We start from the raw sequence: 27,719 nt of genomic DNA on the forward strand, positions 1-27,719 counted from the left end.
AAGGGAGTAAAGTCCTTCAGTTTCCATCATTTGAATACAGGGTAGTACTTTTAAGTTACTGATCCTCAAAGTTACTATCATAGGTAAACACACATTTCAAGATGGACAGAATTTCTCTAGGAAAAGCAGGGTTTTCCTTGTGTTTTCCAAGGAAAATATTGCAAGGGAGTAGATTAATCTCTGGAAGGCTGACAAAGTCAGATGTTACAGGTTGAACTGATTTAGATTCTAATTTCAGCACTATCTAATGTTCACAAGGATCACATTACCAAATGCAGCCCTAGCCTTCTGTTAAATAGCATCATTGACTCTTAGAGTTGGAAGGGGCCATACAGGCTATCTAGTCCGACCCCCTGCTCAATGCAGGATCAGCCCAAAGCATCCCTAATAAGTGCCTATCTAGCCACAGCTGACGGCCTATTTCACTGCTTAATTATGGTACAAAAATGTTCCAGCTGTGGGCCCTTACAGGATTAAAGAGTTCAGACTTGCTAAATTTATCCCTTCACAGAGATGGACAGCAATTAACATAAGTGGGGAGTAATGATTCTGGGCAATTTGCAGCATGTCACCAAGTGATTCCCATACAGAGGATATTGGGCAATTATTTGTAAATACACATTTCCCATAGTTTCTAGCACTGCCCATGTGCTTTTAGAAGGCTGATCTTACAAAAGCACTTTGGTTCTAGAATGGATTTCTGGCTGTGATAGGGACAACATATCCTCATATGGTTGGGGTGGGAGAGGTGATCATGCCGGCTATTTTAAAGCCACCAAGAGAGTTCATGACAGACTTGAAAATCAAACTGGGCACTTTGTGGTTGCACTGGATCATGGTTGGTGAGATTTTGGAAGATTCCTGAATGAACTTCTAGTATTTTTAATGCCAAATAATAATGCCAAATCAGGGGCAGGGCATGGAAGGAAAAGAGGTTTAACTCTTTCCTGATCCCCTCTCCCCCAGAGATTACATTTCCCCCACAGAACAGGGGCTCCAGAGTGCAGTCTGAATTTGTGAAAATAGTAGTGGGGGTGAGTTCAACTACTTTCCATGACATAGTTTCAATCACCCCCACCCAACATGAGAAATAAATAAATCAATCAAATGGATTTTTACTGATGTTGCAGTACAGCTCTGGTTAAGATTCTTAAAATCACACTTTTCATTAAAATTTATCTCCTTTTTATTACTTAATGTATAATAAAAAATGTTAAATGAATTGTTTTAATTTCATGAAAGAATGAAAAGCATATTACCTGCTGTCCCCTTCTTGCCCATCCGGATTTTAAATTTAGGATAAACACCAACAGCACTTGAACTTTGAAACAGATGAAACCGGTACATGACTACCACCTGCTGGGTAATCACGATATTACAAGCACTGTAAAAATTATCTCACTGTTAAAGGCATACAGGAGTTCCATCTAGTCTAGCATCCTGTTTTACACACTGGCCAACCAGTTCCTCTGGAGGGCCAGCAACAAAGCATAGAGGCTTCCACCTGATGTTGCCTCCTGTAACTGATAAACAGAGATTTATTGTCTCTGAACCTGGAGGTTCCCCTGAGTCACCATGGCTACTACTAAAGGGAATTTATCCTCTATTAATCTGTCTAATTCCCTTGTAATGCGGTCTATGCCTGTGGCCATCACTCCTTTTTTGTTCCAGTGAACATACATAGCCCTGCATTTTACCAACATTGAACTTTATTTGAACTCCACACCTCCTCTTTCTCCACCTTCACTGCCATTTTGCTCACACTATTTTACCTCAGTCTCATAATCCTGCCCCATAGCTATTTCCTTTCTATGTAATGACAGCTTTGATCACACACACCTCACTGCATATGCCCACTTGACCCCCCCCCCCTCCCAGCAGCTTCCAGCCTTGCTTCCCTTGCACCAGTTGCTCATGGGCTGGATAAGAGCATTGGAAGGGCTGGTTCTACTCCCCGGGCCAGATGCTCTAGGTCTTTGACTCTCTTTTGTTTCCCTTTCAGTTTCCTTTTAACTATCCCCCCCCCCTTTTTTTGTAAAGTTGCCTTTTTTGAAATCAACTCTGGCCAGGCCTGATTCAGGCATAGGAATGCACTTAAGAAATCTCAGATCTAGTTAGCTTTATCGTGTAATTCCTAGATCATGTAATTCCTAGCTATAGGGACACCTCAGTAATTCTTTAGGTTAATTCTGGGTGTATGATGCAAGTAAATACTCTCAACCACTGCCCTAACGCTCTCTGATCGCTATGGTAATGTTTAAACATCCCTTCAAAATAAGATACAGACACGCCACAACAATGAACATAAGGAACATTTTATTTTCATGGAAATTTTAACTCATGACAATGACAAATCAATGGGAACCCTGAGCTTGTCTCTCTGCAACGAGATAGTCCCATCTGGGAGTGATGGGAGACAATGACACCTGCAGTGTGTTGTAAAGGGCCGGGGGGGGGGGGATGAAGTAAAGTGCCGGGGTGTCGGGAGAAGGTGTCCTTTGCGGTCCACCTCCAATTAGTTGACGGACCACGTGTGGTCCACGGCCCACAGGTTGGGGATCGCTAACATAGATAATTAAATGAGTCTGTAAAAGTCTCTTAGCCCAAAAGCATCTGAAAAGCTCTTGATTAATACAACTTTCCATATTTATAGGATTTTAAAAACATGTCCTAACAATAGTTAACTTTCCCACTAGATAAAGGTACATGTTCTTGGCTACCTCATTATCTTATAACTTCAAACACCACACAAAGTTATTTATACTTACCAATTTTTAATAATTATCTAAAAATGTTACTGCATTCTTGTGACTTTTTACCTTAGCAAAGTCTATTTAAAAACAGTTATTACAAATTTCTCATATGCATGAATGGCGTTTGGACCTCAGCCAATATACCATTCTTGAATCACCACTTCTATGAAGCTGGATATTCTTGCAATTCTCAGATGTTTCTGCACTGGGGCCGAAACAAGTTGTATGTATTGGTAATGGGTTAATTGGCTTCTAATCTACACAAAGTGATTATTACCACTTTGTCTTCTTCTTACTGATCTTCAGGGCTTCAACATCTTCTATGATTTTTTTTGGGTCAAGTCCAACAACTGTTCCACCATATTTCTGGCCATATCCATAATGACATGAAAGAAAAGCATATTTGATTCAGTTTCTTTATTATTGTGCATGAAGGGAGCAAGAAAGCAAGATGATATCACTTGCGGTAATACATGGACAATACATGGTCGTGCCTTCTCAGAAAAGCACAGTTCAATGTTTGTTTATATTTTTCCATAGGGGTTTCCCACAAGTGTTTTCAACAAGGTGACATGAACATTTCAAACCCTTGTGCTTTGACTAACCCATAGAATAAACTTGCTAGGCTCAGAGAGGCATCCACCCACTCCCAGCATCAAAGAAATAATGGTTTCAAGTGATCACAAGGGTCTTCAAAAGCTAATGACTGCAGAGAAACCACAACTTCTCTTTTAATTACAGTATCCTCTAGAGTACAGTAAAAGTTTTGAAATGAACACTGAGTGTGACACCTATTTAGATGGTTAAAAATAAGTCCACAAACCTATAAGAGGACAGAACAGAGATATTAACGGACCTGTTTCCTACCTAAAGTGTTTTTGATTAATCTCCCTTTCCATTTTTGGATCCAGTAGAAGAAAATGTTTCAAATAGTAATATGAAAATCCTCTAGCAACTAAAGCAGCCTTTCTCAACCTTTTTACCATTGAGAAACATCTGAAACATTCTTTAGGCTTCCAGAAAGTGATGTCAACGGACTACACCTTCCTGCCACATCCCTAGAAGTCACATGTCACCAGAAGTGACATCACCCAGACATTCCCACCGAATGTGACATCACCAGGCCAATCCTACAGCACAGGAACTGACAGCACAGAAATATTTTCAGATGATTTCTGAACAGAACCATGCCTGCACTATGGGCTAGCTAACAGTTTGTTTTTCTTCACCAAATGGAGCCTGCAGAAACAGGGCTGGGGCGTGCCACTTCACTGGCCCCACTGCAGTTAAATTAAAATGAGAATACTTACCCCTTTGGTCTGCATTCGCTACCACATGTGATGTGGCCAGCAAGAATTTGTATGGCCAGGGTCTATTCCCTTCCCACCCCCTCCAGGCTCATCATTGGCCCTTTATGTGTGTGTGTGTGTGTGGGGGGAAGTCAACATGACCATAAATAGTCATATCACCTGATCATTTTTTAAAAAATAAAATATTAAAATTAGTTAATCCACCCAGGGTCGTTGCAAAACCCCAGAGTTTATGAAACCCAGTTTGAGAAAGCTTGAACTAAAGTTATTTTCCGAGGAATAATACATGACTTACTTCTGAGCAGAATTATTTAAACTCTACCGCCAAGAGACTTAGAATGACCAACTGTTGACTATAAAAAAACCATATACTTTCCAATAAAATGGAAGTATATATATCTGCTGCATTCATGCTCAACCTCCATGTAACGACTGGCAGGATTTGATTACTACAGAAGAGAAATGACTTCCTGTTCTTGAAACTAAAGGAAGCTCTCAAGGAAGGGGGCATTACTCTAGTATTTCCAGTTTAAAGGACTAGGCCAGGCTTTTAAAACTTTTTTATTGTTGAGAAACCCCTGAAACATTATTCATGCTTTGAAAAATCTCAGAAATGGTGCAATGATGCACTATTGGAGGAAACTTTGGCCATAGACCCATACTAGTCTGGTTTCTGTCCTGGCCATTGGGTGGAGACCATGCTGGTCACTATGATGGATGATCTCTGGTGCCAACTGGACCGCGGTGGGTCAGCCTTTGACTAGAATCAAAATATACTTGTGGATATTTCCAAATTCCTTTTCTGCCCCAGGTGCCAACACAGCCTATGCAGGTCCAGCTCCTCCCCTGCCCTGGTTCAACTATGGTGTCTTAGAAGAGAGACAAAACTGCCCTGGGCGGTTCCATGGTGCTGTGCAGCACCACCAACCTACCTGGGGCATTTTTTTGTTTAGGCACCTGGTATTGCAACCACATTCCTAAGGAAACCCCATCCCACCCACCATGCGATGGAACCTTTCCATCCCAGCTGCCTCATGTGGAGGCAGAAATCTGAGGTGGGTGGTGTGCGCTGTCAGAAATGGTCCCCTATGGAGAGACAAGAAGCAGCGGGAGCAAACTGCCCCATTGCAAAGAACAAGTGGAAGCCTGGTTCAGCTGCCACCGTGTGGAATGGGTACAAGTCTAATAAGAATGGTTGGGGGCTGTCTCAGTTAAAATCTTACTTGTTTCCGGCCAATTCTGGTGTTTCAGACTTCCCAGAGACCTTCCTTTTTGTTCTAGATCAAAATATTGAGTGACTGTCACTTAGTAGTTTTGCTGTCATTTTTCTTCTGAGCAAGGTCTTGCTGGTGGGTTCGTTGGGAAAGGGTGACAAGCCCAACAGATGCATGGCTAAGAGGCAGAATGGAAATCAGTTTAGACCTGATGCAGGATGCCGAGCCACTAGTTGGTGGGACAGACTGGTAGCAATGCATTATTTTCCTTAAAAAGAATAAATACTCCAAACAGTTACTAAAATCAACTCTTCAAAAATACAATGTATTAATAGCTAAGAGTTACCCAAGAAGGCATGATTTCAAAACAATATTGAGACATAAGGCACTTTTTTGTGTTTTGCTAATCTCCCATACACACGAACACAAAATGTCAAGATGCTGCTTATTTATCTTAGTATAAACATTCTGAATTTACTTTCATGTAAAGAATGGATTTATGTCATGACCAAATATTTTTACATGAGACAAGCATTACCTATATAATTTAACAATAAAGCAGCCATGGGCATGCAGTAGTAGAAGCTTAAAAAGAGAAAGCAGTCTGGGAATGCAGTTTATTTACAATGCACACAAATTCATCAAAGTGCTTTTTGCTTTCTTGGTAATTGCTGATCATTTAATTACACAGCATATGCTGAGCAGCCAGTACAAAACTGCAATATAGCTACAAATTGCCTTTATGATTATTTTTGTTGCTTAGGCCAGAAACAAGATAGCTCTTATTTCGATAGAATATACTTGTGTCAGCTGTTAATTGTATGAGTTACTTGAAGGCATTTGTTAAATGGAACAGAAACCTTATCTAGGATAACTTTGCATATAAATAAAGCTTTCTTTTAATTGTCAAAGAAATTCATAATTTTGTGCAGCTTAAATAGTAAATCTGTTTTCTAAATATACTTAGTAATAATGCTTAATGATTTCACAGATGATATTATTTATACACCCCCCCCCAGCACACTTACATAAATTATTGTACATCTGTGGCCAGTGAAATAATATATAAATGCAGGTTATCTTCTATCATTAAATATACAAAAGAGCTGTTTGAGTTACACAGGATATAGGCTAAATAAATGAATGTCATTATTGAAAAATACCTCATATATTTTGCTGCTATACTGTTAACACTGTACAAGTATTCACAATGGTATTTACAAGACATAATAGTTATTCTCTGCTTTTGATAAAATCAGAAATAACACCAAAACATTGTCAGAACATGCTGACAACTACCTGAAAGGAACATTCCATTGTTTTATTGTTCAGATTTTTTCAAAACTATGTCGAGAAGGAGGAGACATTAACTCAGCATAGAATATGGATGGAGAGTACCTTTTTGTTTACATTCCTGTGTGAATGAACTATTGATCCAGGTGAAATCAGCCTATTTGACAAATGAAAATTTCAGGTTCATCTAACATAGTGGGTATTTTTGTAGCTCAGAGGTAGCTTGGAAATGTTGTTACTACAGCCAGTTTGTGTCCTGTTTTTCCCACTGAGTAGGGTGTGCTGGCAATATATTTATGGAAAATTATCCTGTAACAAAATAACTGTACATAAAAAGGATCACTGAAACCCTTTTAACATGGTACTCAAATGCACTGGATGTACTACTGCTCTGTTTCATTAAGTGTTAACTGCTGTCAGGGTAGCATTTTCCTGTGTCATTCATATTTGTTTTTATGAGGACATTTTGTTTTGTAAGCTGGATATTGTATAGGACAGTCCTAGAAACTGTGTATATTTCATGTGACTATCTTTTAGTTCCAAGAGAATGAGTGTAGCATTCCATTACCATATTGTGACCATATTGAAGCGTATCATGAAAATCTGCCATTTAGGCAAATCATTCTGATGCCTTTGGTTGGGAAAGGGAGAGGGAAATCAGTTTCCTAAACATTCCCACTGCAAACAGTGTGACCACTCAGTGGCACTGGCTTGTGGCTGCTACACGGCAGGGGGCCCTGTGACGGCAGTGGTGTGGTTTTCAGCTTCCAGAAGCTCCAACTGAAAGGAAAGAAATACAATGAGAAATGAGCTAATTCCCTCAGCTAGCTGTCTTCAAACCATGAGTGGTGAATTTGATCAGCATTTGCTCCTCCTTTATCAGTCAACAAAGTGGAATAAAGTATTTCTGCGTAGTCAAGAATACCCTTTCACATGACATTCTGACTGGACAAAGGCTGAAGAGAGGGCCATTTCCAACATAAGCATAGATGTTTCATCACAATGGAAAATGAGCAGCACCTGATGTGACCAATTTAGTATCATAGTATTTATGGAGACAATTTTATCCTGCCCTTTATCACCATAAATGTGAATATGTCACCCAATGGATGGCTTACTGGGAGACCTTAGATTAAACTCCCGTGAATCCCAGAGGTTTTGTTCAGAAAGTGTTACTCCACTGAAACAGCATGCCCCAGGGCTCTTTGTGATGCTGGATGAGCTAAAATTGCAAGACAGTTTGCTTGATTAAATTGTCACATGAATGTCGCAGTATGTCACAGTATGTCACAGTAGCAGAAGGTGAAAATAACTGAGTTGTGTTTACTCCCATATCCCTAATTCCAGGAAACTGTGAATCACCTTACACATCAGGCACCCACAGAACATTTACAGCCAATATAATATCTGTGACATGGGCATAACATGAGAATGTGCCTACATGAATAGCATGGGATATAAGCATAGCTCACATATTAACAGTGAAAGCATGTACAACCTGAATATACATGCACATACTTGCTTGTAAGAAAGATCAGGTCCATTTTACAAATGAAGCTGGATAAATGAGGAGTTTCAGACACACAGTCAGCTGAATATGTGTTGAATATAACACAAGAATCACTCAACACATGTATAAAGAACAATTGAGTGTGAACAATCAAGCGTGTTACTTCTGAACAGTTATGGACACAATACTCATTCATACTTGGAATAAAAAATATTATTTTAAAAATAAAATAAGATATGAAATTATTACCACAGGAAGGCAGTTTCTCCTCTTTTTAAAAAGCGCATTGACTCTACAGTAGACCTTTAATGTTTCTGAACCCATCTGAAGGGATCTTCATAAAATCAAAATGTTGCTCCTTTTCTAATGTTCAACAATCTCACCCAGCCTCAAGTGCTCATCTGTTTAAACCAATTTCTTCCACCAAAATCATTCTTCCATTTTTACCATTTCCACTGGACTTTCCATAAAACCTTTCCAACACTCCCTTTTTCTGGTTACATTCTATCTCGCCCAGAATAATCAGACACTGGTTGGAAAAACTCATTCTGACCCTTTCTGCACTGGTGGAAGCCCTCTGAGCTGCCACCATTTCTTTACAACAGGACAGTTTGCCCCGCTTCTTCCCGGGTCCAGATGGAGGAAGATTTTCCTACTGGACCTAGTGAGGCAGCTGGGATGGAGAGGTTCTGCCACACTTCATGGTGGTGGGATTTAAAAAAAAAAAACTCTTCCCCTTCCATATGGGCCTGCCCTGAAATAGGCCCTGTTGGCACCTGGGGCAAAAAAAGGAATGTGGAAACATACACATTCCCTTGCTGCAGGGTAATGGAGGGCCTGATTTGGGCCAGACCTGGGCCCGGCCCGGCCCAGTGCTGCTGTCATCTGGAAGCAGAGATTAGCCCCACTACCGGATGAGCGCTGGTCTGGCCTTTAGTCATTGTGTGGAAAAGGTATAATAGATCCACTCAACTGTGTGACTGATGCCTTTGACTGTTCAGCATTTGACCCTTGGGTTCATCTCAACACAAATACTTTTATTTCACTTGAGACCTTTAGAAGGTTCTCACAAACAAATAGCAAAAACAGAAAAGACTGAATGGGACAGATGCAACTGAGATAAACCAGCATACCAGCATACTTCTACTGGATTGAACAAAGATTCACTGTTTATACTATATTAGATATAATGACTGCTTCCTGTGATGTTTCTTACTGTAGTCTCTTAGGTTGCAGTGGTGTGCAGTGGGATTTCAGGCTTTTAATGAATGATGCCAGTTTTAAATATGCTTATATTGAAAATACTTTCATTTCAGGGAATGGCTGAGGTTTTACCATCATATATATCTCTTTCTATGTGGCTTTGTTAGCATGAACATCCTAGAATAATGCCACAATCTTGAATGCATTAAAATGCTTTTTAAGTCCATCAATATATAATAAACTTCAGAGCGATTTAGAAGACCTTAAAATTAAATATGTCATTTGTAAAACTTAAGTTTCTTACGCTAAGTGCTATGTGTAGATGCCTTTATTGATACCTCAGATATATATTTGGCTCTGCAAACACTGTTCTTCCATCCAAGTTATTTCTGAAGCTCTTAATGGTTCCAATGATCTATGGATGACTCATGGATCCAATTGGCTTAATTGTATCTGGAGCCCTGCTCCACGACTAGCATTTCAGATCCTCACAATGACCGTTTACGCACTGGGAACTGCCCCAGCTCCCATGCAAGAGCACAAATCGGGGGTGGATGAGGCACACCAGGCCAAATGCTCCCCCTTGTGGGCGCAGGAAGAGGTGGGGCAACCTGCCGTGACTAAAACTCCAGCCTGCAGCCAGGCATGAAACCTCCAGTGCATAAACAGTCAATGAGAGTTTTGCTGCAAACATCAATTTTATTGTTGGATAAGTTTTTCCTCAGTTTTGATAAATCTTTAAAGAACTAGTATGTGCCATTTTAATAGTAAGAAGAAATAGAGGTTACTTTAAATTTCATGCTAGGATGAAAAAATACCAGCTTGAGAGATACATAGTCTTCCAAAAGGCAGCTCCTCTTTTCTGTTTACTTCTCTGTTTTTGATTTCCATAATGAAGAGGCCAGACACTATTTATCTTTTCTTCATAAGATAATCACATAACCCTCAACTGGCCACCCCCATCCCCCATGCAATAGTTAGAAAGCGAAAGCGAATGAAAAGGTACTAATGGCCTATTCTATTTAGTGGCCAATAAATATTCACAGGAGACTGCTCTTCAACTAATATAATCAAGAAGACTGTTTTTTAGTTTTTTAAGAAATAAAAACATAGGAACTTAACAGAATTCTTTATGAGCATGCCCGGAATTCTCATGTAATTTAGGTCTAAAGTCTCCCATTAGATATTTGTTCTACAGAAATTATATGACAAGAATTAATGTGGATTTGGGGCCACACAGATTATACCCTCACCTTTTAAAAATAGGAAACATTCTTGAGAGAGTTCAGAATACTGGACAGAATGTTCATATGAAAACTTGTCGCACACAGATGCTCTTTTCTTATAGTATTGGAGGTGGCATGCCAATGGTGAACCCTTGGCTAATTTTGTCCACTAGGTAGACCTCTATGTCTGAATCTCAAGACCAATTTCAATACTATTTTTTAAATGAAAAGTGTTATAGAAAACAATTTATGGGAGCAGGGGGTGAAGTTCATAAATCTCTGTATTCACATTCTCTCTCCAGAAAAGCAGGCAAGGGACTTCACTGCTTTTATATTGTGTTGTGGGTTTTTTTAGATTCAGGAATTATTTACAGGAGCATTTCTCTAATATAATATTCTAAGCAATCATCAGACAATGAAGGTTTCAGTTTGTCCTCCATCACATTTAGCCTTCACATAGATGAAGTCAATGAGCTCTAGATCATCAGGAGATTTGGTATGGTGTGCTACTGATACACTGATTATGCATAACTCTGTCTCTCAACCGAATTCCAACAAAGTGGTAAAAATGCTGAGCCAGTGCCAAGGGGCAATCAAAGATTAAATGAAAGTCAATTAACTGAAAATCCACATAAAACGGAATTGCTTTTGGATCAGGAACAATGATGTCATGGATATTGACGTACAGCTTATTCTGGAAGGGTTGGACTCTCCACAAAATTCAGACACTAATTTTCCACTTGTTGTCCACCCTCCTCTATCAGCTCAAGGCAGATAACAAGATTTCTGAATCCAGAGGTGCTCCCTGTTTCAGAACAAACAGGTGGCAAATATGTCGATGGGTATTTATTAAAAATCAGCTGTGGCCATTCCAGGAGCTGTAATGTGTTCTATGTAGAATTAATTTTGAAGAAGCTATACCTGGATACCCCTGTGGCAATAAAATGAAACGATTCAAATGACATCAGGGCACTATTACAATGTGCATTATATAACCACCTATGCTAATTTTGAACTTGTTTCCAGGCTTAATTGCTGTGTTTTAATCTTTAAAGCCCTGAATTGCTTTGTTTCAAAGGACCTGAAAGATCATTTCCACCTGAGTGAATTTAGGGGCACTGGTGATCATGAGAGACTTGATGCTTTCAGAAGTTTATCTAGTGGGGCCTTCTTGGTTGCCATCCTTAAACAGCGGAATTCCCTCCTGAATGAAATGTTGTTAGTAATTGTTAAAGATCACATGAAGGTATCACTTGAAGACATATCCATTCAGGAAGGCTTTTAAAGAAATTTAATTGTTCCTAGGTTTTTAATTACTTTTTATTTTGTTTGTATTTCATTATGCGAGTCACTTTGGGTATTCCTGAATGGAATGGTGCCATAGAAATACATGAAATAAATACACGAAATAAATAATACCAATATTCAAACCACTGACTAAACACTAGATCATTGGGAAGGATTTAGGAAGAAGCTGTATGTCTAGTTTTAGAGTGGTTTGAATTTCTTTGACACTCAGAATGGGCTTTTCAGTTCAACCACAATTTTAGACATGGAAGTCAATCTTCATTGTAGTAGATCATGAAAGTAAGTAATATCTCTTATGAGTTCTTTTTAACATTAATGATCAATTTCTGAGGGTAGTACTAAGATAGTGCTATACTTGTATGAAGGTTTTCTTGTCATGTATCAGGGTTTTAAAGTGTAGGTTTCAAGATATTTTTATAAAGTTAGATCCTATGAACTATCAGTGGATGGTGCTCATAGAGGTAGAGATTCTTCACCTTCTCCATCAATCCAAAGTTTCTTGTGATTCCAAAAAAACCCTGATACCGGTCAGGAGAACCATGTGGACAAAATACTTTTTTTGAAGTCACAGGAGGCTGATGGGGAAAATGGGGAAGGTCCAACTCCATAAGCAGCTTGATCTTGTGATTTGCAGGATCCACCCCATTCCATTTTGATTCTTGTAGCTGAAGATTCTTATACTGGCTTTCAAGAGAAATAGATGATTTATTATGTTTGTATCTAAACTTTGCAAAGATGTATGTACTACCTACAATTGTACTAGAAACTTCAGTTGTATAAAAATATAATGTTGCATGGCAATATGCATGACTAATTTAAAGTTGTTGCCAGTAATGGATAACTCAGCTATTTATATAATCAGTGGGGTAATACTAGAGCTGTCACAGCATTTGAATAATCAAACATGGAATAGGAATATAAGTCATTCATTCCTAATCGCTATCATAGTTTCTTATTATCATATGTACTAATTTCAGTTTATAGTATGGGTATGACAGAATAATACTCTATTACTACAAAACAACTTACCCTTTTTGGTTATTTTTTACTGTTTTAAAACAGATTTGAAAGTGCTCTATGATACCTTCAGGAGCCACTTTAAAAATATTAGGCAAGACTGAGTGAAGTTTGTTTAGATACATAATTTTGCTTTTACGCACTAAGTGAACATAATGGAAAAATTGTATATTCAGCCCACACAACCTTCTCCACAAAAGAATTCCCTATTGTGCGTTTATATGAATAACTGCCAGCCAGATAAGTACCTCAGAGTAAGTTTACACCTTAATAACATTATAATGGACATCCTGAAGACACTGCTATGAAAATGGATCATCAAAAATGCTCATAAAGTACAGAGCATGATGCTGGAGATATATCTAAAGATATATAGCAAGTTTATCAAGGTGTCAAACAAGGAGCTAAGGAGCAAGACAGTTTAAAGCCTACAGAGCTGATCATAAGGCTGGCTGATGGTCCAAGCTGATAGCCCATTTTTATATGGACCATGGCTCTAATTAAGTATGTTAATATATACAGTTCTGGAAAACTGAGCAGTAACAAACATTCATTGAGTAAAAACCATGAAGGCATTTCTTTCCTCATCTAATGAGTCATACATGGGACTTGATCATGCATCTAAGAGATCCCAGGTTACCCAAAAGCTGATGGGAACTCAAGCTATATAACAAGCTTATATAAGTCCTTCTCTCTATAAAACCCCAGTTAAAGAAAATAAATCAAAAGGGCATTGTAAATATTTCAGAAGCTATACATCAGTAAAGACTGTAACTTCAGAATTCATGTCATCACGAGGAGGAATTCCTGAATCCAGTGATGACATCTCCACTGCTAGTCATACCTGATGGTTAGTCCTATCCACTGTGTTGGCAGTGGAGGCATGTTCATGAGTGTTTTGTCGGATTCGGGTGGAGTTTTGTTGCTCAATCATTGAAGTTGTTGGGATGCAGAATTCTCTGAAACACCTTTTGAAGTTTTCATCTAGAAATGCATAAAGCACGGGATTAAGGCAGCTATTTGTGTAACCTAAAGCAATGCAGAAGTGCCAGGAGACAGTCTGGAAAGTTGTTTCTGGAATACGGACCAAGGCATTAATTATAACATATATATGAATGGGAGTCCAGCACACTATGAAAACAGCTACAACTACAAGGACCATTCTTGTGATCCTTCGGAGATTTCTGTCTTTCTCCTTGGAGCCAGAAAGCATTCGGACGCTCTTCAGGCGTAAAATCATAAGTCCATAGCATACTGTGATGATGAGGACTGGCATAACAAAGGCAAAAATGAAAACACAGATTTTCAGCAGGTTATCCCAGTACCATGTTGGATGAGAAAATGCAAGGGTGCAATCAATAGAACCTGTGAAAACAAAACCAGAGTAATATTAGTGAATTATTGCATTTTCTGAAATGTCTGTTTTCCACCCCACCTCACACACATGTTCCTTGTTGTATTATAATTCAAAGCAAGTATGTTAAAAGCACTGCTAAAACAAAAAGTTCATGCTGATATTTTATTTAAGTATTTAAAAGGGTGCCATGTAGAGGTTTGGAGCAGAGTTGTTCTCTCTTGCCCCAGAGGGACGGACCAGAACCAATGGGCTGAAATTAATTCAAAAGAAATTCTGTATAAACATCAGGAAGAAGTTCCTGACAGTTAGAGCAGTTTCTCAGTGGAACAGGCTTCCTCGGGAGGTGGTGGGTTCTCCATCTTTGGAAATTTTTAAACAGAGGCTGGATAGCCATCTGATGGAGAGGCTGATACTGTGAAAGCTTAAAGGGGTGGCAGGTTACAGTGGATGAGCGATAGGGATGTGAGTTTCCTGCATAGTGCAGGGGGTTGGACCAGAAGACCCAGGAGGTCCCTTCCAACTCTATCCACTCCTCTTTCCACTTCCCTATTGGATGATGTTTATGGGGGAGGGGGTGGGATGTAGTGGATTTATACCACCATGCAAGTTGATCTATGTATTGTAATTTTTATGTTCCTTTACAATTTTTAATGGGGTTTTAGTGGGGGTTTTAATTGTGGACTATTGTAACCCACCATGAGACGGTCTCGAGAGCAGCAGGAAATAAAAATCGAAACAACAACAACAATGTTAAACATATTAATAAAATCTCAGTTATATACACTGTGTAATACAATCAACAACAACACATGAAACATATGAGGAACAAAGACCAGCTTCCTCAGTGATCTAGTAAGTTAAAATGCACTTATGCTGAGCTGATTAACTTTGAATGAGTCGGGCAACAAAAATATATATCTGGCCTCCTGCCTGGTGGCCCAAGCTCCCCCAAAAGATCAGGGCACTGACAGAGGTTGCTAAGTTCCACAAGGCCTGTAAAACAGAACTCTTCATCTGGGCCTTTGGTTGAGGCCAGCCAGGGAACATACTAGAACAACAAAATTTGGCCTCTCTTCCTCTCCCCCCCACATCCACCACCACTTGTAATACTAATAAGCCAAACCATACCATTTACAGAGATGAGAAATGACAATTGCCACAACTTTTTAACATTTTTATATTATTATGGTTTTAATTATATTGCTATTGTTTTATTATTATTTGAATTTCTTGTTCTCCACCTGAGATGGCAACTCTAAAAGGGTTTACAATAGATGCATTGTTACTTAAAATATTGGCATTCTAAATTAATGTTTGAGGTGGAAACACAGCTATTGGCGCATTCCCCGTAATTGAAATGAATACAGACATGATGTCCATTTGTTCTGCATGAGAGAGAGAGAGAGAGAGAGAGAGAGAGAGAGAGAGAGAGAGAGAGAGAGAGAGAGAGAGAGAGAGCACTAGTAGTAGAGTACAAAATGAAGCAGGGCACAGGCTGGTAGAATTTTGTCAAGAGAATACAATGGTCATAGCAAACACTCTTTTCCAACAACCCAAGAGACAACTCTACACATGGACATCACCAGATGGTCAACACAGAAATCAGATTGACTATATGCTCTGCAGCCAGAGATGGAGTAGTTCTATACAGTCAGTAAAAACAAGATCAAGAGCTGATCGTGATTCAGATCATCAGCTTCTTGTTGCAAAATTTAGGCTTAAATTGAAGAAAGTAAAAAAAAGCACTGGGCCACTCAGGTATGAACTAAATCATATCCCCGATGAATATACAGGAATTAGATCTGATAGACAGAGTGCCTGAAGAACTATGGATGGAGGTTCGCAACACTGTACAGGAGGTAGCAACTAAAACCATCCCAAAGAAAAAGAAATGCAAGAAATTAAAATGGCTGTCTGAGGAAGCTTTACAAATAGCTAAGGAGAGAAGGGAAGTGAAAGGCAAGGGAGAAAGAGAAAGATACACCCAATTGAATGCAGAATTCCAGAGAAAAGCTAGAAGAAATAAGAATGCCTTCTTAAATGAACAGTGCAAACAAATAGAAGAAAACAATAGAATGGGGAGGACCAGAGATCTTTTCAAGAAACTTGGAGATATGAAGAGAACATTTCATGCAAAGATGGGTATGATAAGGGACCAAAATGGTAGGGACCTCACAGAAACAGAAGAGATTTAAAAAAGGTGGCAAAGAAGAACTATACAAGAGTGAGCTTAACATCCCTGATAACCACAATGGGGTAGTTACTGACCTGGAGCCAGACATCCTGGAATGTGAAGTCAAATGGGCCTTAGGAAGTCTGAGCAACAATTAAGCTAGTGGTGGTAACAGCATTCCAGATGAACTATTCAAATTCTTAAAAGGTGCTGCAGTAAAAGTGCTACACTCAATATGCCAGCAAATTTGGAAAACTCAACAATGGCCACAGGATTGGAAAAGGTCAGTTTACATTCCAATCCCAAAGAAGGGCAATGCCAAAGAATGTTCAAACACCATTGCACTCATTTCTCATGCTAGCAAGGTTATGCTCAAAATTTTACAAGCTAGGCTCCAGCAATATGTGGACCGAGAACTTCCAGAAGTATAGACAGGATTTCGAAGAGGCAGAGGAACTAGAGATCAAATTGCCAACATACGCTGGATTATGAAGAAAGCTAGGGAGTTCCAGAAGAACATCTACTTCTGCTTCATTGACTATGCTAAAGCCTTTGATTGTGTGGAGCACAACAAATTGTGGCAAGTTCTTAAAGAGATGGAAATACCAGAGCATCTTATTTGTCTCTTGAGAAACTTATATGCATGTCAAGAACCAACAGTGAGAACTGAACATGGAATCACTGATTGGTTCAAAATTGAGAAAGGAGTTCGGCAAGGTTGTGTACTGCCGCCTTGCCTATTTAACTTGTATGCGGAGCACATCATGAGCAAGGCGGGATTAGAGGAGTCACAAATAGGGATCAAGATTGTAGGGAGAAATGTCAACAACCTCAGATATGCAAATGATACCACTCTAATGGCAGAAAGTGAAGAGGAACTAAAGAGCATGTTGATGCAGGTGAAGGAGGAGAGTGCAAAAGTTGGCTTGAAACTCAACATCAAGAAAACGAAGATCATGGCATCCGGCCCTCTCAATTCCTGGCAAATAGATGGGGAAGAAATGGAGATAGTGACAGATTTTATTTTCCTGGGCTCCAAGATCACTGCAGATGGGACTGCAGCAAAGAAATTAAAAGACGCTTGCTCCTGGGGAGGAAAGCTATGGCAAATGTAGACAGCATCCTAAAAAGCAGAGACCTCACCCTGCCAACAAAAGTGCCCTTAGTCAAGGCTACGGTATTCCCAGTTGCAATGTATGGCTGTGAAAGTTGGACCATAAGGAAGGCCGAGCATCAAAGAATTGAGGCTTTTGAACTCTGGTGCTGGAGAAGACTCTTGCGAATTGCTTGGACTGCAAGGCAAACAAACCGTTGAGTCCTAGAGGAGATCAGCCCTGATTGCTCCTCAGAAGGCCAGATCCTGAAGATGAAACTGAAATACTTTGGCCACCTCATAAGAAGAAAGGACTCCCTGGAGAAGAGCCTAATGCGGGGAGCGATCGAGGGCAAAAGAAGAAGGGGACGACAGAGAATGAGGTGGCTGGATGGAGTCACTGAAGCAGTCAGTCCAAACTTAAATGGACTCCGGGGAATGGTAGAAGACAGGAAGGCCTGGAGGATCATTGTCCATGGGGTCGCGATGGGTCAGACACTGCTTCACACATAACAACAACAACAAGATTTATTCATTATATTAAGGGATTTTTTGATGGTTGCCTTTAATCATTGTTCACATCCTAATCATTTACTTGTTTATTGTAAGTTTCCCATTTTTGCTGCATCATATCAAGAACCATAGCTGGTTGAGATCATGGAATATCAATATACAAAATAAAGAAAGAAATACACAGTTCCTGTACTTGAACCGCATAACTTGTGAGTTGCTTCTGGGCTAGCAAGTCTGCATGAGCAGCAGTCCCAGACTCAACACTACATAGCTCCTTTGGATTCTTTGGGATGGGATGTGTGGTTCATATGTGCAGTGATATTGGTGATACAAAGTGACTCCTAGCCATGTTTTTTGTTTGTTTTTCTTTGGATTGTTTGAGTCTCAGAATGAAAGTAGCACAACTCCCCAAAATATTGTTTTGCATTGTTAGCAACTATAAAATATTAGCCTAGGATATATGGCATTAATCATTAATCATTCACTGATTTGAATGCTCTGAGGATGTTATCCCAAAAATACATTCCTGGGAGTAATTAAGCCCCACTGAATAAATTAGGATAGTTCCCTATCTCTCCTTTTTACAGAATGCTTAAGCAGTATTCAGTGAGGATAATGAAAACTCTATTTAAGGCAGTTTAAAGCTACTAAGCAGTGGAACGTCATGGAACAGTAAATCAGCATCAAAATAAAGTTCTGATTTTGTGACCATTTGTTTACTTCAGGACCCTAAATTGGTCATTTAATCGGTTAAAGACCAGCGCATATTCATGAAACTGTGTGAGAGAAGGAAACCACCAGCATTTTTTTAATGCAGGCCAAATGCCCTAAATACCTTTACTATTTTAGCAGGTTTTAAATAAAACTAAGCCTCTTTGAATCCCATTGACAGGGAGAAAAGCAGGAGTGGAGTGTAAATAAATATCTATGTATCAAATGTTTAAAGAATGGAAACAGAAGGCAAGGTTTCTAAGTGATCTTCAAACTGACTGGAGTAATATTGATCACAGCTGATAAATAATACATTTTGAATAACTTGGACATTTATCGCTGTCTCCATTCATATTCTGTCCCTTCTTTTGTGTCAGGAGAAAAAGAGTGAGATAACTAATGACTTGATACCAAACGTCTGCCATCTGTTCCTTAAAGAAAAAGCCATTTTTCCTCTTCTCCTGTGCAATCTCTGCTCTAGAAACAGATTCAACCTAAAATGATCTCAACCACAAACAAGTCTCCACTAAACAGTATCATGTTTTAAAAATTAGTTTTTACTAAGTAATCAATCAAAGCCTTTTTAAATACAGAATTTTAAAATATAAATGCTTGAGCAAAGTAAAATAAATGTTTTTACAGCTGGCTGCTGCCAGTTGTATACATATTTATGACCACATCCTAGTAAACGGTCCCAGTATTCTGTATGCTTCTGTCTGATGCTAGAAAGCCTCTTCCCCCAAATCCTGATCTGGCTGAAATCTGTGAAGACACGACAAAAGCCCAGCTGTCCATTTCACATGCCACTCCACGTGTTCTTACTGAAATAATGGTCACAGTTACAAGGCAAACGCTATAATTTATTGATGTACATGTTCTACAGACTGTTTTATGTATGGTTCTCTGTTATAATGTAAACCGCCCTGAGCATCCGGGGAGGGCAATATAGAAGTATGATAAATAAATAAATAATAAATAAATAAATTTGTTTAATAACTAAGTGTAAAACTTTCCTATTTTGAAACTTTCTAAAGGATCAGTATATCCTGGCCTATTTGAATAGCACATGCATATCAAGTATTCAATCAAACTTCAGCTTTCTGTGTGGCATGGAGCCACATAAACAATTTGGAGGTGCACATTGTCCTATGTCATAGCTTGCCAATGTTAAGTTTTCCTAGGGAGCAGGTGTTCTTGAGCTATGTGAAGGCCAAATTTCAGCTATCCGATACTGTACAACTAGCACCATTTTTGAAAGCATTTGGGATTCCAATTTTGATAGAGGTGTAGTATTATCGGAATTCTGGATGTTTCTTAATAATTGAGCTGCCTTGGGAAGTACCATAAGAATTCAGATATGTGGATCAGTGATATCCAGGTATATGTCATATACTGACAAAGATGAAAGTCGAAAGTGGAATCCGTACTTACCGTTACTTTCTTTTGTGGTTGCCATGATCATGACTGGGATACCAATGGCAGAAGAGACAATCCAGTTGCAGACATTGACAATTTTGGCATTTCTGGGGGTGCGGAAATCAAGAGCCTTGACTGGGTGACAAACTGCGATATAACGATCCACGCTCATAGTGCAAAGAGTGAAAATGCTTGTGAACATATTGTAGTAGTCTATGGAGATAACAATCTTACAAATGGTTGTACCAAATGGCCATGTTCCCAAGAGATAATTTACACTTTGGAATGGCAGTGTACTTGTTGCTAAGGCATCTGCCAGGGCAAGGTTGAAGATATAAATGTTGGTTGCAGTCTTCATTTTGGTGTATCTGGAAAAGTCAACAAAATAGAAGAATGAAAACATCAAATGAAAACAAAACTCAGAAATAAAACATCTTCATGGAATAATAGGGTGGGATCCCAGGCAAGATATCCAGTGAAAGGAGGAGTTGATTTCCCTCAGAGGAAAGGAACATCTCTCCCTCTTTCCCTTCCCTACCAGTCCAAAATGTCTCTCTAAATTCTGCTTCTGGTTTGGTGGAGACAGAGGAGAACAGGAGGAGAATCAGAGATTCTATGTGAGTGTATCAGCAAATCCCTTCTGTCAGCAGAAATTTCAACTGGATCCAATCTTAAATTTTTACCTTGTTCCAGAAAAGCACTTCACACTTACTAAATGCTCTTCACATGTCAAGGAGAAAAGAAGAAGTTAGAACCATTTGTGACACGCAAATAACAGTTAGTGGAAGAGTTCACTATTCTACTTTACCACAAAATTATCCTGTCCTGCCTCTTTGTGGCACAATTAGGGAGAAGGAGGCGGGTGCAACGGTGGGCACTGGAGGCAGAGATAGTGCTACTTCGGCTCCACACATTTCCTTGGCATGTGGCTTGCTGGTTGCTCTCCTCTAGCTTGTGCTACATAGTTTATCTACTTTATGTGATTCCCCGGCTAGCGCTTTAAAATGGAAGATACAGCTACCAGCTTGCTGCTTGGACGCTGGATGTTGGTGACATCATGCAAAACACCCAAAATATGGTGTCTGCACAAGGTAAGCATTACACTATATTTATCAGGTGTGGAATGGCCCTGTGCATTTTCTATGCCCTCGTAAAAATGATGGCTGCTTTATAGGTAGCAACTATCCTCAGAAGCAACAGCCCTGAGGGTGCCCAAAAACATTTCAGATTGTTCCATGAAAAATGTCACTGAGTACGCCATGCAACATTTAAATTGCTATGTCTGAGGCTCTGCAAGATGCCAATGGGGCAATGTGTCTACCCCATTCATGCATAAAGTGGGGACAGGGAGATTAATGACAAAAGGCATCCATGTGTTGCAGGGTCTGATTCCTTCTGCCTCTTCCCCCAACCATCTTAGTTGCACCTTATTGCTAGGCTTTTTTGCCTAGGAGGCACCTGAAGAAACCAGGGTGGCTCCATAAACAGCCTCCAAAAGAATTTAAAAAGGTTCATTTAGGAAATCGAAGGAGGACCTCACAACCATGGAGGAATATAAACAAATAACCAATGTATATAGGTTGAGTGTGAATTTAGGCTAGCAAGACATGCTAAAAACAACAACAAAAAAGGGTTCTTTAGTTATATTCAAAGTAAGAAAAATAAGGACATGGTAGTACCATTGCGGGGACCAGAAAGTTACATTGTAACAGATGACGAAGAGCGGGCTGAAGTGCTCAATTCTTACTTCTCCTCAGTCTTTTGTTGTGCTCTGTGTTGCAAATCATTTCACGTGATGAGGGAAGGGAGTTGTGGCCTAGGATCATTGTAGGGGTAGTCCATAAACTAGTTTCTTTAAATAAAACCAAATCCTCTGGACCAGATGAATTGCATCCACGGGTACTAAAAGAACTTGCAGATATTATTGCTGAACCTCTGTCCATTTTATTTGGCAATTCTTGGAGAACAGGTGAAGTGCCAGAAGGTTGGAGGTGGGTAACTATTGTTCCCAACTTCAAGAGGAGGAGAAAGGAGCATCTTTGTAACTTTGTAACTACCGACCCATCAGCTTGATGGGTATAGCTGGCAAAATTTTAGAACAAATAATCAAACAGTTGTTCCTTGACCAGCTTGCATGGATGGCTGTAATTACAAAGAGTCAGCATGGCTTTCTCAAGAACAAGTGATGTCAGACTAATCTTATCAAAAATTTTTTAGAAAGTTACTACCTTTGGCTGTGGACATAGTTTACTTTTATTTCATTAAGACATTTGATAGAGTTTCACATGATATTCTTATTGACAAGTTGGTAAAATGTGGTATGTATCCTATTACTGTTAGGTGGATTGAGAACTGGTTGACTGACCGCATCCAAAGGGTGCTTGTAAATGGCTTGTCATCTTCTTGGAGAAGAGCGATGAGTGGAGTGCTTCAGGGATCTGTCCTGTAGTTTAACATATTTATAAATGATTTGGATGAAGGAATAGAGAGAATACTTATTAAATTTGCAAATGACACTAAACTGGGAGGGGTAGCATTTAGGAAAGAGAAATCATATGCATCAATATAGGAAGGACGAGACTTGTCCCAGCAGTATAACATGTGAAAAGGATCTGGGGGTCTTAGTAGACCAGACACTGAACATGAGTCAGCAATGTGACTTGGTAGCTAAAAAGGCAAACGGGATTTTGGGCTGTATTACAATAAGTATAGTGTACAGATCACATGAAGTAATGTTACTACTTTACTATGCTCTGGTAAGACTTCATTTGGAGTACTGTGTTCAGTTTTGGTCACCACAACTGAAGAAAGATGTAGAAAAACTAGAGCATGTCCAGAGGAGGGCTACAAAGATGGTGACAAGTTTGGAGACCAAGGCTAATTCTGCACTTATTTTGTTTTTTCCATCATGGATCCTGCTGAATTCAGATTGATTTGAATTCAGGTCTTCCTCTACCCCCCCCATTAAAACAGAAAGTGTTCTGCACTTGATTGGGGAAGCTCAGAGCAGAGAGTGGTGTCAAGCACAGCAGGAGTCTCTTTCTTTTCTTGAATGGGGAGGGGGAGAGAATTGGAGACAGCAGAGGAGGGGGAAATAAATCCAAGAGGCAAATCTCTGCAGAGAGAAGTTAGGGCTTCTGGAGCACAGTCACTTTAAGACAGGGAGAGAAGCCTGAACCAGAAAGTCTTTGAACTAATGCCCTGACCTATCAGGGAAGACTGCTTTGCTACGAGGCATGGAGAAGGAAGTTAATTTGCAAAAAGGAGACATCTGCACACTTTCTGATGGTGATTTTACTGTGGGTGAGAGGTGAATTTCCTTCAGGCCATGCTGGATTCTGGAGATTTTTGGTGGGGGGATTACTTGGGCATGAAATTGGGGTCACTGTGGGTAGGCCGGTAATTGTGGATTCCTGCATTGTGCAGGGGGTTGGGGTAGATGATCCTAGATGTTCCTTCCAACTAAAATCTTGTTCAATATGATAATTAGTACAGAAGAGGATCTATTGTGAATCTCTCTTTTGTTTGAAAATATAGAAGTCTGTTATAGTTACCACAATCAATGGATTTACAGAGTGAATTTTTTTTGTTCAACATTGCCTTGCCTAGGCAGAATTTTTTTAAGTGTTTGTTTCAATGAAATCTTATTTCACATATTACGCATAGGAATATATAAGATAATTGTTAGAAATGTGGATCATTTGGTGCCAATTTTGTTCATATCTTTTAGAGCTTTGCAAACACATAAAGATATTGGTTTGGGAGGATTTTGTAATACTTTTCATTATTGGTATGTAAAATATTAGTTTACCTTTTGATCCAAAGGTTATATTACTGGGTTATAAGAAATATTACATAATTTTGGAATTTGGAATGGGTCTTAATTTTTCTTACAGTGGCTAAAAGAATCCATGCTGTGAGATCGGGGGTAAAACAGACCCACAAACTCAGAGATTGGTTAAATTAGCGATCCTCAACACGTGGTCCGTCGACTAATTGGAGGTGGGCCATGAAGGATGCCTTCTCCCCCCCCTCGGCCCTTTACTTCATCCCCCCCCCCGTCCCTTTACAACACACTTCGGGTGTCATTGTCTCCCATCACTCCCAGATGGGACTATCTCGTTGCAGAGAAACCAGCTCAGGGTTCCCATTGACTTGTCATTGTCATGACTTAAAATTTCCATGAAAATAAAATGTTCCTTATGTTCATTGTTGTGGCGTGTCTGTATCTTATTTTGAAGGGATGTTTAAACATTACCATAGCGATCAGAGAGCGTTAGGGCAGTGGTTGAGAGTAGAGGAGTAAACTACCCCCCCCCACCGGGCCTCTGTAAAATTGTCAAGCGTTGAGTGGTCCCCGGTGATAAAAAGGTTGGGGGACTACTGGATTAAATTATGTGTTGAGAAAATATATTGCTTATTAAATTAACTTAGCACTAAAGAACACTGATAATTTCATCTGCTATTTCAAATAAGTTTATGAAACTTTGGGCTATGCTCACAATGTTCAGGAATGACAAGACTTTAGAGGGAATTTCTTAGTATTTTAAGGAGTTTCTCTGAGTAAACTCTATGTGGTATTGATATTTATATTTTGAGGAATTATAGAATTGTTATTATAAATTACTGTTTCCTCATTCAATAGCAAGAATAGCTATGAGTAGTTGTTTATCAAAGGAGAATGTTAATATTTTATCTGTATGAGCAAACTAATCAAGATGTATTGTTTATAGTAAAGCAATTTAGTGAGCTGGTAATTTTTATTTATACACTACTTGTCTCACTGAATTATGAATTATGAATAAGCCTATATGCCTTATTGAATCAACGTAACATTTTAAACATATGATCTTATGTATTACTCAAAGAGACATATTTTATATTTTGTGTATATTTATGCATCTAAATATTGTCTTAAAGTGCCTTTGAGAAGATTTGGAAAGCACAAACATGACTTCCCACTGTGGTCTTCTCTATCTCCATCTTCTGCCTCATAAATATTTGAGGCATCATGCTGTAACAATTCATTATGTTTGCACCTCCACCACCAACAGTTCTGGCATGACTCCTGGCCTTCCTGCATCTAATGGAGAAGGATATTAATTCTCAGGGCCATTCCGCACCAGGATCTATGTGGCAAATTGGTTGTGGGATGAAAAAACGCCATTTTAAATTGTGGAATTTGTCGTTATGCATACCTGGCTTTGTAGTGGAATCCAGTTGCGTTTCTATCATTTCCCACAGGTTTCCGGTCTCGGCAAAAATCGCTAGCCAGGAAGCGATATTGCCGAGCTCATCCCGCACCTGGCCGTCAAGCAGCCAATGGGCGGCCATTATCTTGATCATCTAGGTAGCAGGTGGTGTTTGAGCTGCTGTTTCATCGCTGCCACGCTCCCCCCGAGTGAAAAAAAAATTAACCCCCCCCCCGGCACGGGCGCGATTTTCGGCCAAAAATACAGTGAAAAATAAAGGGAAAATAACCCAGCAAACGGGGCTGTGTGTTGTTTCGTGCTTGGTGACTTAAAACAGCTCTGCACCCAGGGAAGCCTCGCTGGGTAAATGAAGGCTCGCCGGTGCGTTGATCTCCGCTCGCTCGGAGAAAAAACAAATGGCGATCGCTTCGCCGGAAGATCAGAGGAGAGAGCTAGGGGGAGGGACTGTGCAGAAACCGCAACAATGGTAACACACAGAACTTTCCCGCTAGTGTTGCAGATTGGCTGCAAGAGTGTAGCGCTTTCCGGAGGGTGAATCCACGTTTTGGGATTTCCCTGAAAGCACTACAACGAAGCGCTTTTTGCGGATCGGTTTCAGGAGTGTTGCAGATTGTCGACGACGTTGTGCATAACAGCAAAACAGTAGCGATTTCAATTTGTAACCATTGTGCTATTTTGGACGAGTGTGGAATGGCCCTCAGTGTGCACTACAGGTGGTATGGCCTGGTAATGGAACACAAGTGTCAAGTTGTATGATGAATATATTCTTTCAGAACTGACAATTATATCTCCATGACCATATGTACAATCTTATCTGGAGAGAACATCAACATTCTAAATCTGAGACCCTCCATGAATATGAGGTCTGGGCCAAATGGCCCTCCCCCCCAATGATAGGTCCTGTGTTATCTCATTTGTCCGTCCGTCCGTCCGTCCGTCCGTCCTTCCTTCCTTCCTTCCTTCCTTCCTTCCTTCCTTCCTTCCTTCCTTCCTTCCTTCCTTCCTTCCTTCCTTCCTTCCTGCATGCATGCATGCATGCATGCATGCATGCATGCATTCATTCATTCATTCATTCATTCATTCATTCATTCATTCATTCATTGTCTACCTTTGTCACTTGGAGTGAGTTAATACAGTCAACAGGATGGGACATTCAATAAAAAATGCAATAGGATTAGAAATTGTTGAACCAATCCAAATCTAAAAAACAGCACTGAAGCAAAGCAAAAGTGTTTACACAGCACATTAAATGATGCAGAAATTACACAGTAATATCCTACTTTCAATGAGCAATAAACATTCATATAGAATGCAGTTTAATATTTATCCAATTAATTTTGTAAATCATTTTGTATAGTACATCCCTATTGCTTGCACAGAAAAACTCTCTTTAATAATTAAGTTTTGCATAATTTGCACAAAGGCAGGATAGTGGGAACCTTCCTGACCTCCCTAGGCTGGCTATTTCGTAAGGTGGGGTCTACAACCAAGAAGGAGTGCAATCAACAACTGCACAGATGGCCACAAATCTTGGTATGATTTTCAAAGCTTCCTTGTCCATGGAGGCTCAAGTCACAAAAGTAGTAAAGCTGGCATTCTTCCATTTTTGCCAGGCCAAGCTACTAACACCCTACCTGGCCCCAAAATAGCTAGCAATGATGATTCACACAACAGTCACCTCTAGACTTGATTATTGTAACTCACTCTACATGGGCCTGCCCTTGGGCCAGTTTGGAAATTATAACTGATCCAAAATGCTGTTGCACAAGTCCTCACTAGACCATCATGGAGGACATATATAAGTCTCATCCTGCTCCCAGTAGAGTTCCAAATTTAGTTCAAACTTCTACTGCTAACATTTAAGGCCATTCCTTGTCTAGGACCTATATATCTAAGGGAATGCCAATCTGAATATGTCCTCTGGAGAATGTTGCAGTTGGCTATGGCCAACTGACTAGTGGGTCCAAGGAGGGACAGAGGGCGATGCGATGAAAGAATAAACACATACACAACCATTTTTGGTAAATCCAATGACCCCAACTTATTTTACTGCATATACAACCAGGAGCGACGGTGGAGCATAGGGACAGATCCCAGCCTCAGGCAACTTGACTGTGGCCTAAACACCCAATCCCATCCTGCTTGCTGGGTAATAAACCACGGAAGGGTGAGAACCAGGGATGGCTGCGGGCACTGGCCTCTACAAAGTCCCCAGCCATCTAGTACTGTAAACCAGGCAGCATCCCCCACCTGGGCATGTGGCTATGTTGCTTCACACCCGTAAGTCTCCTTATGAGAACCCTCAAAATGGGGGAGGCATGCATGCAAGTACTACTTCCCCCCCAAGGATCCATGCCAATGCCCAAATCACCACCAAGCTGTGACAGAAAAAACAATAAAAACAAATAT

The 27,719-nt window shown here is 39.8% G+C and overlaps 1 protein-coding gene across 1 annotated transcript in view; it reads right to left on the minus strand.

The window, feature by feature from the left end:
* Nucleotides 1-3,155: 3,155 nt before the first annotated feature.
* Nucleotides 3,156-27,719, minus strand: part of OPRM1 (opioid receptor mu 1) — a 42,887-nt gene continuing 18,323 nt past the window's right edge. The window contains exons 2-4 of the mRNA XM_077349196.1: nt 20,113-20,465; nt 13,679-14,199; nt 3,156-7,350 (exon numbers count right to left, since the gene is read on the minus strand). Of these exons, the coding sequence (XP_077205311.1) occupies nt 7,291-7,350; nt 13,679-14,199; nt 20,113-20,465 (934 nt within the window). The 3' untranslated portion in view covers nt 3,156-7,290. The remainder of the gene's footprint in view (nt 7,351-13,678; nt 14,200-20,112; nt 20,466-27,719) is intronic.

The sequence above is a fragment of the Paroedura picta genome, chromosome 1 (assembly GCF_049243985.1).
Source record: "Paroedura picta isolate Pp20150507F chromosome 1, Ppicta_v3.0, whole genome shotgun sequence".
In the NCBI taxonomy this organism is placed as follows: domain Eukaryota; kingdom Metazoa; phylum Chordata; class Lepidosauria; order Squamata; family Gekkonidae; genus Paroedura; species Paroedura picta.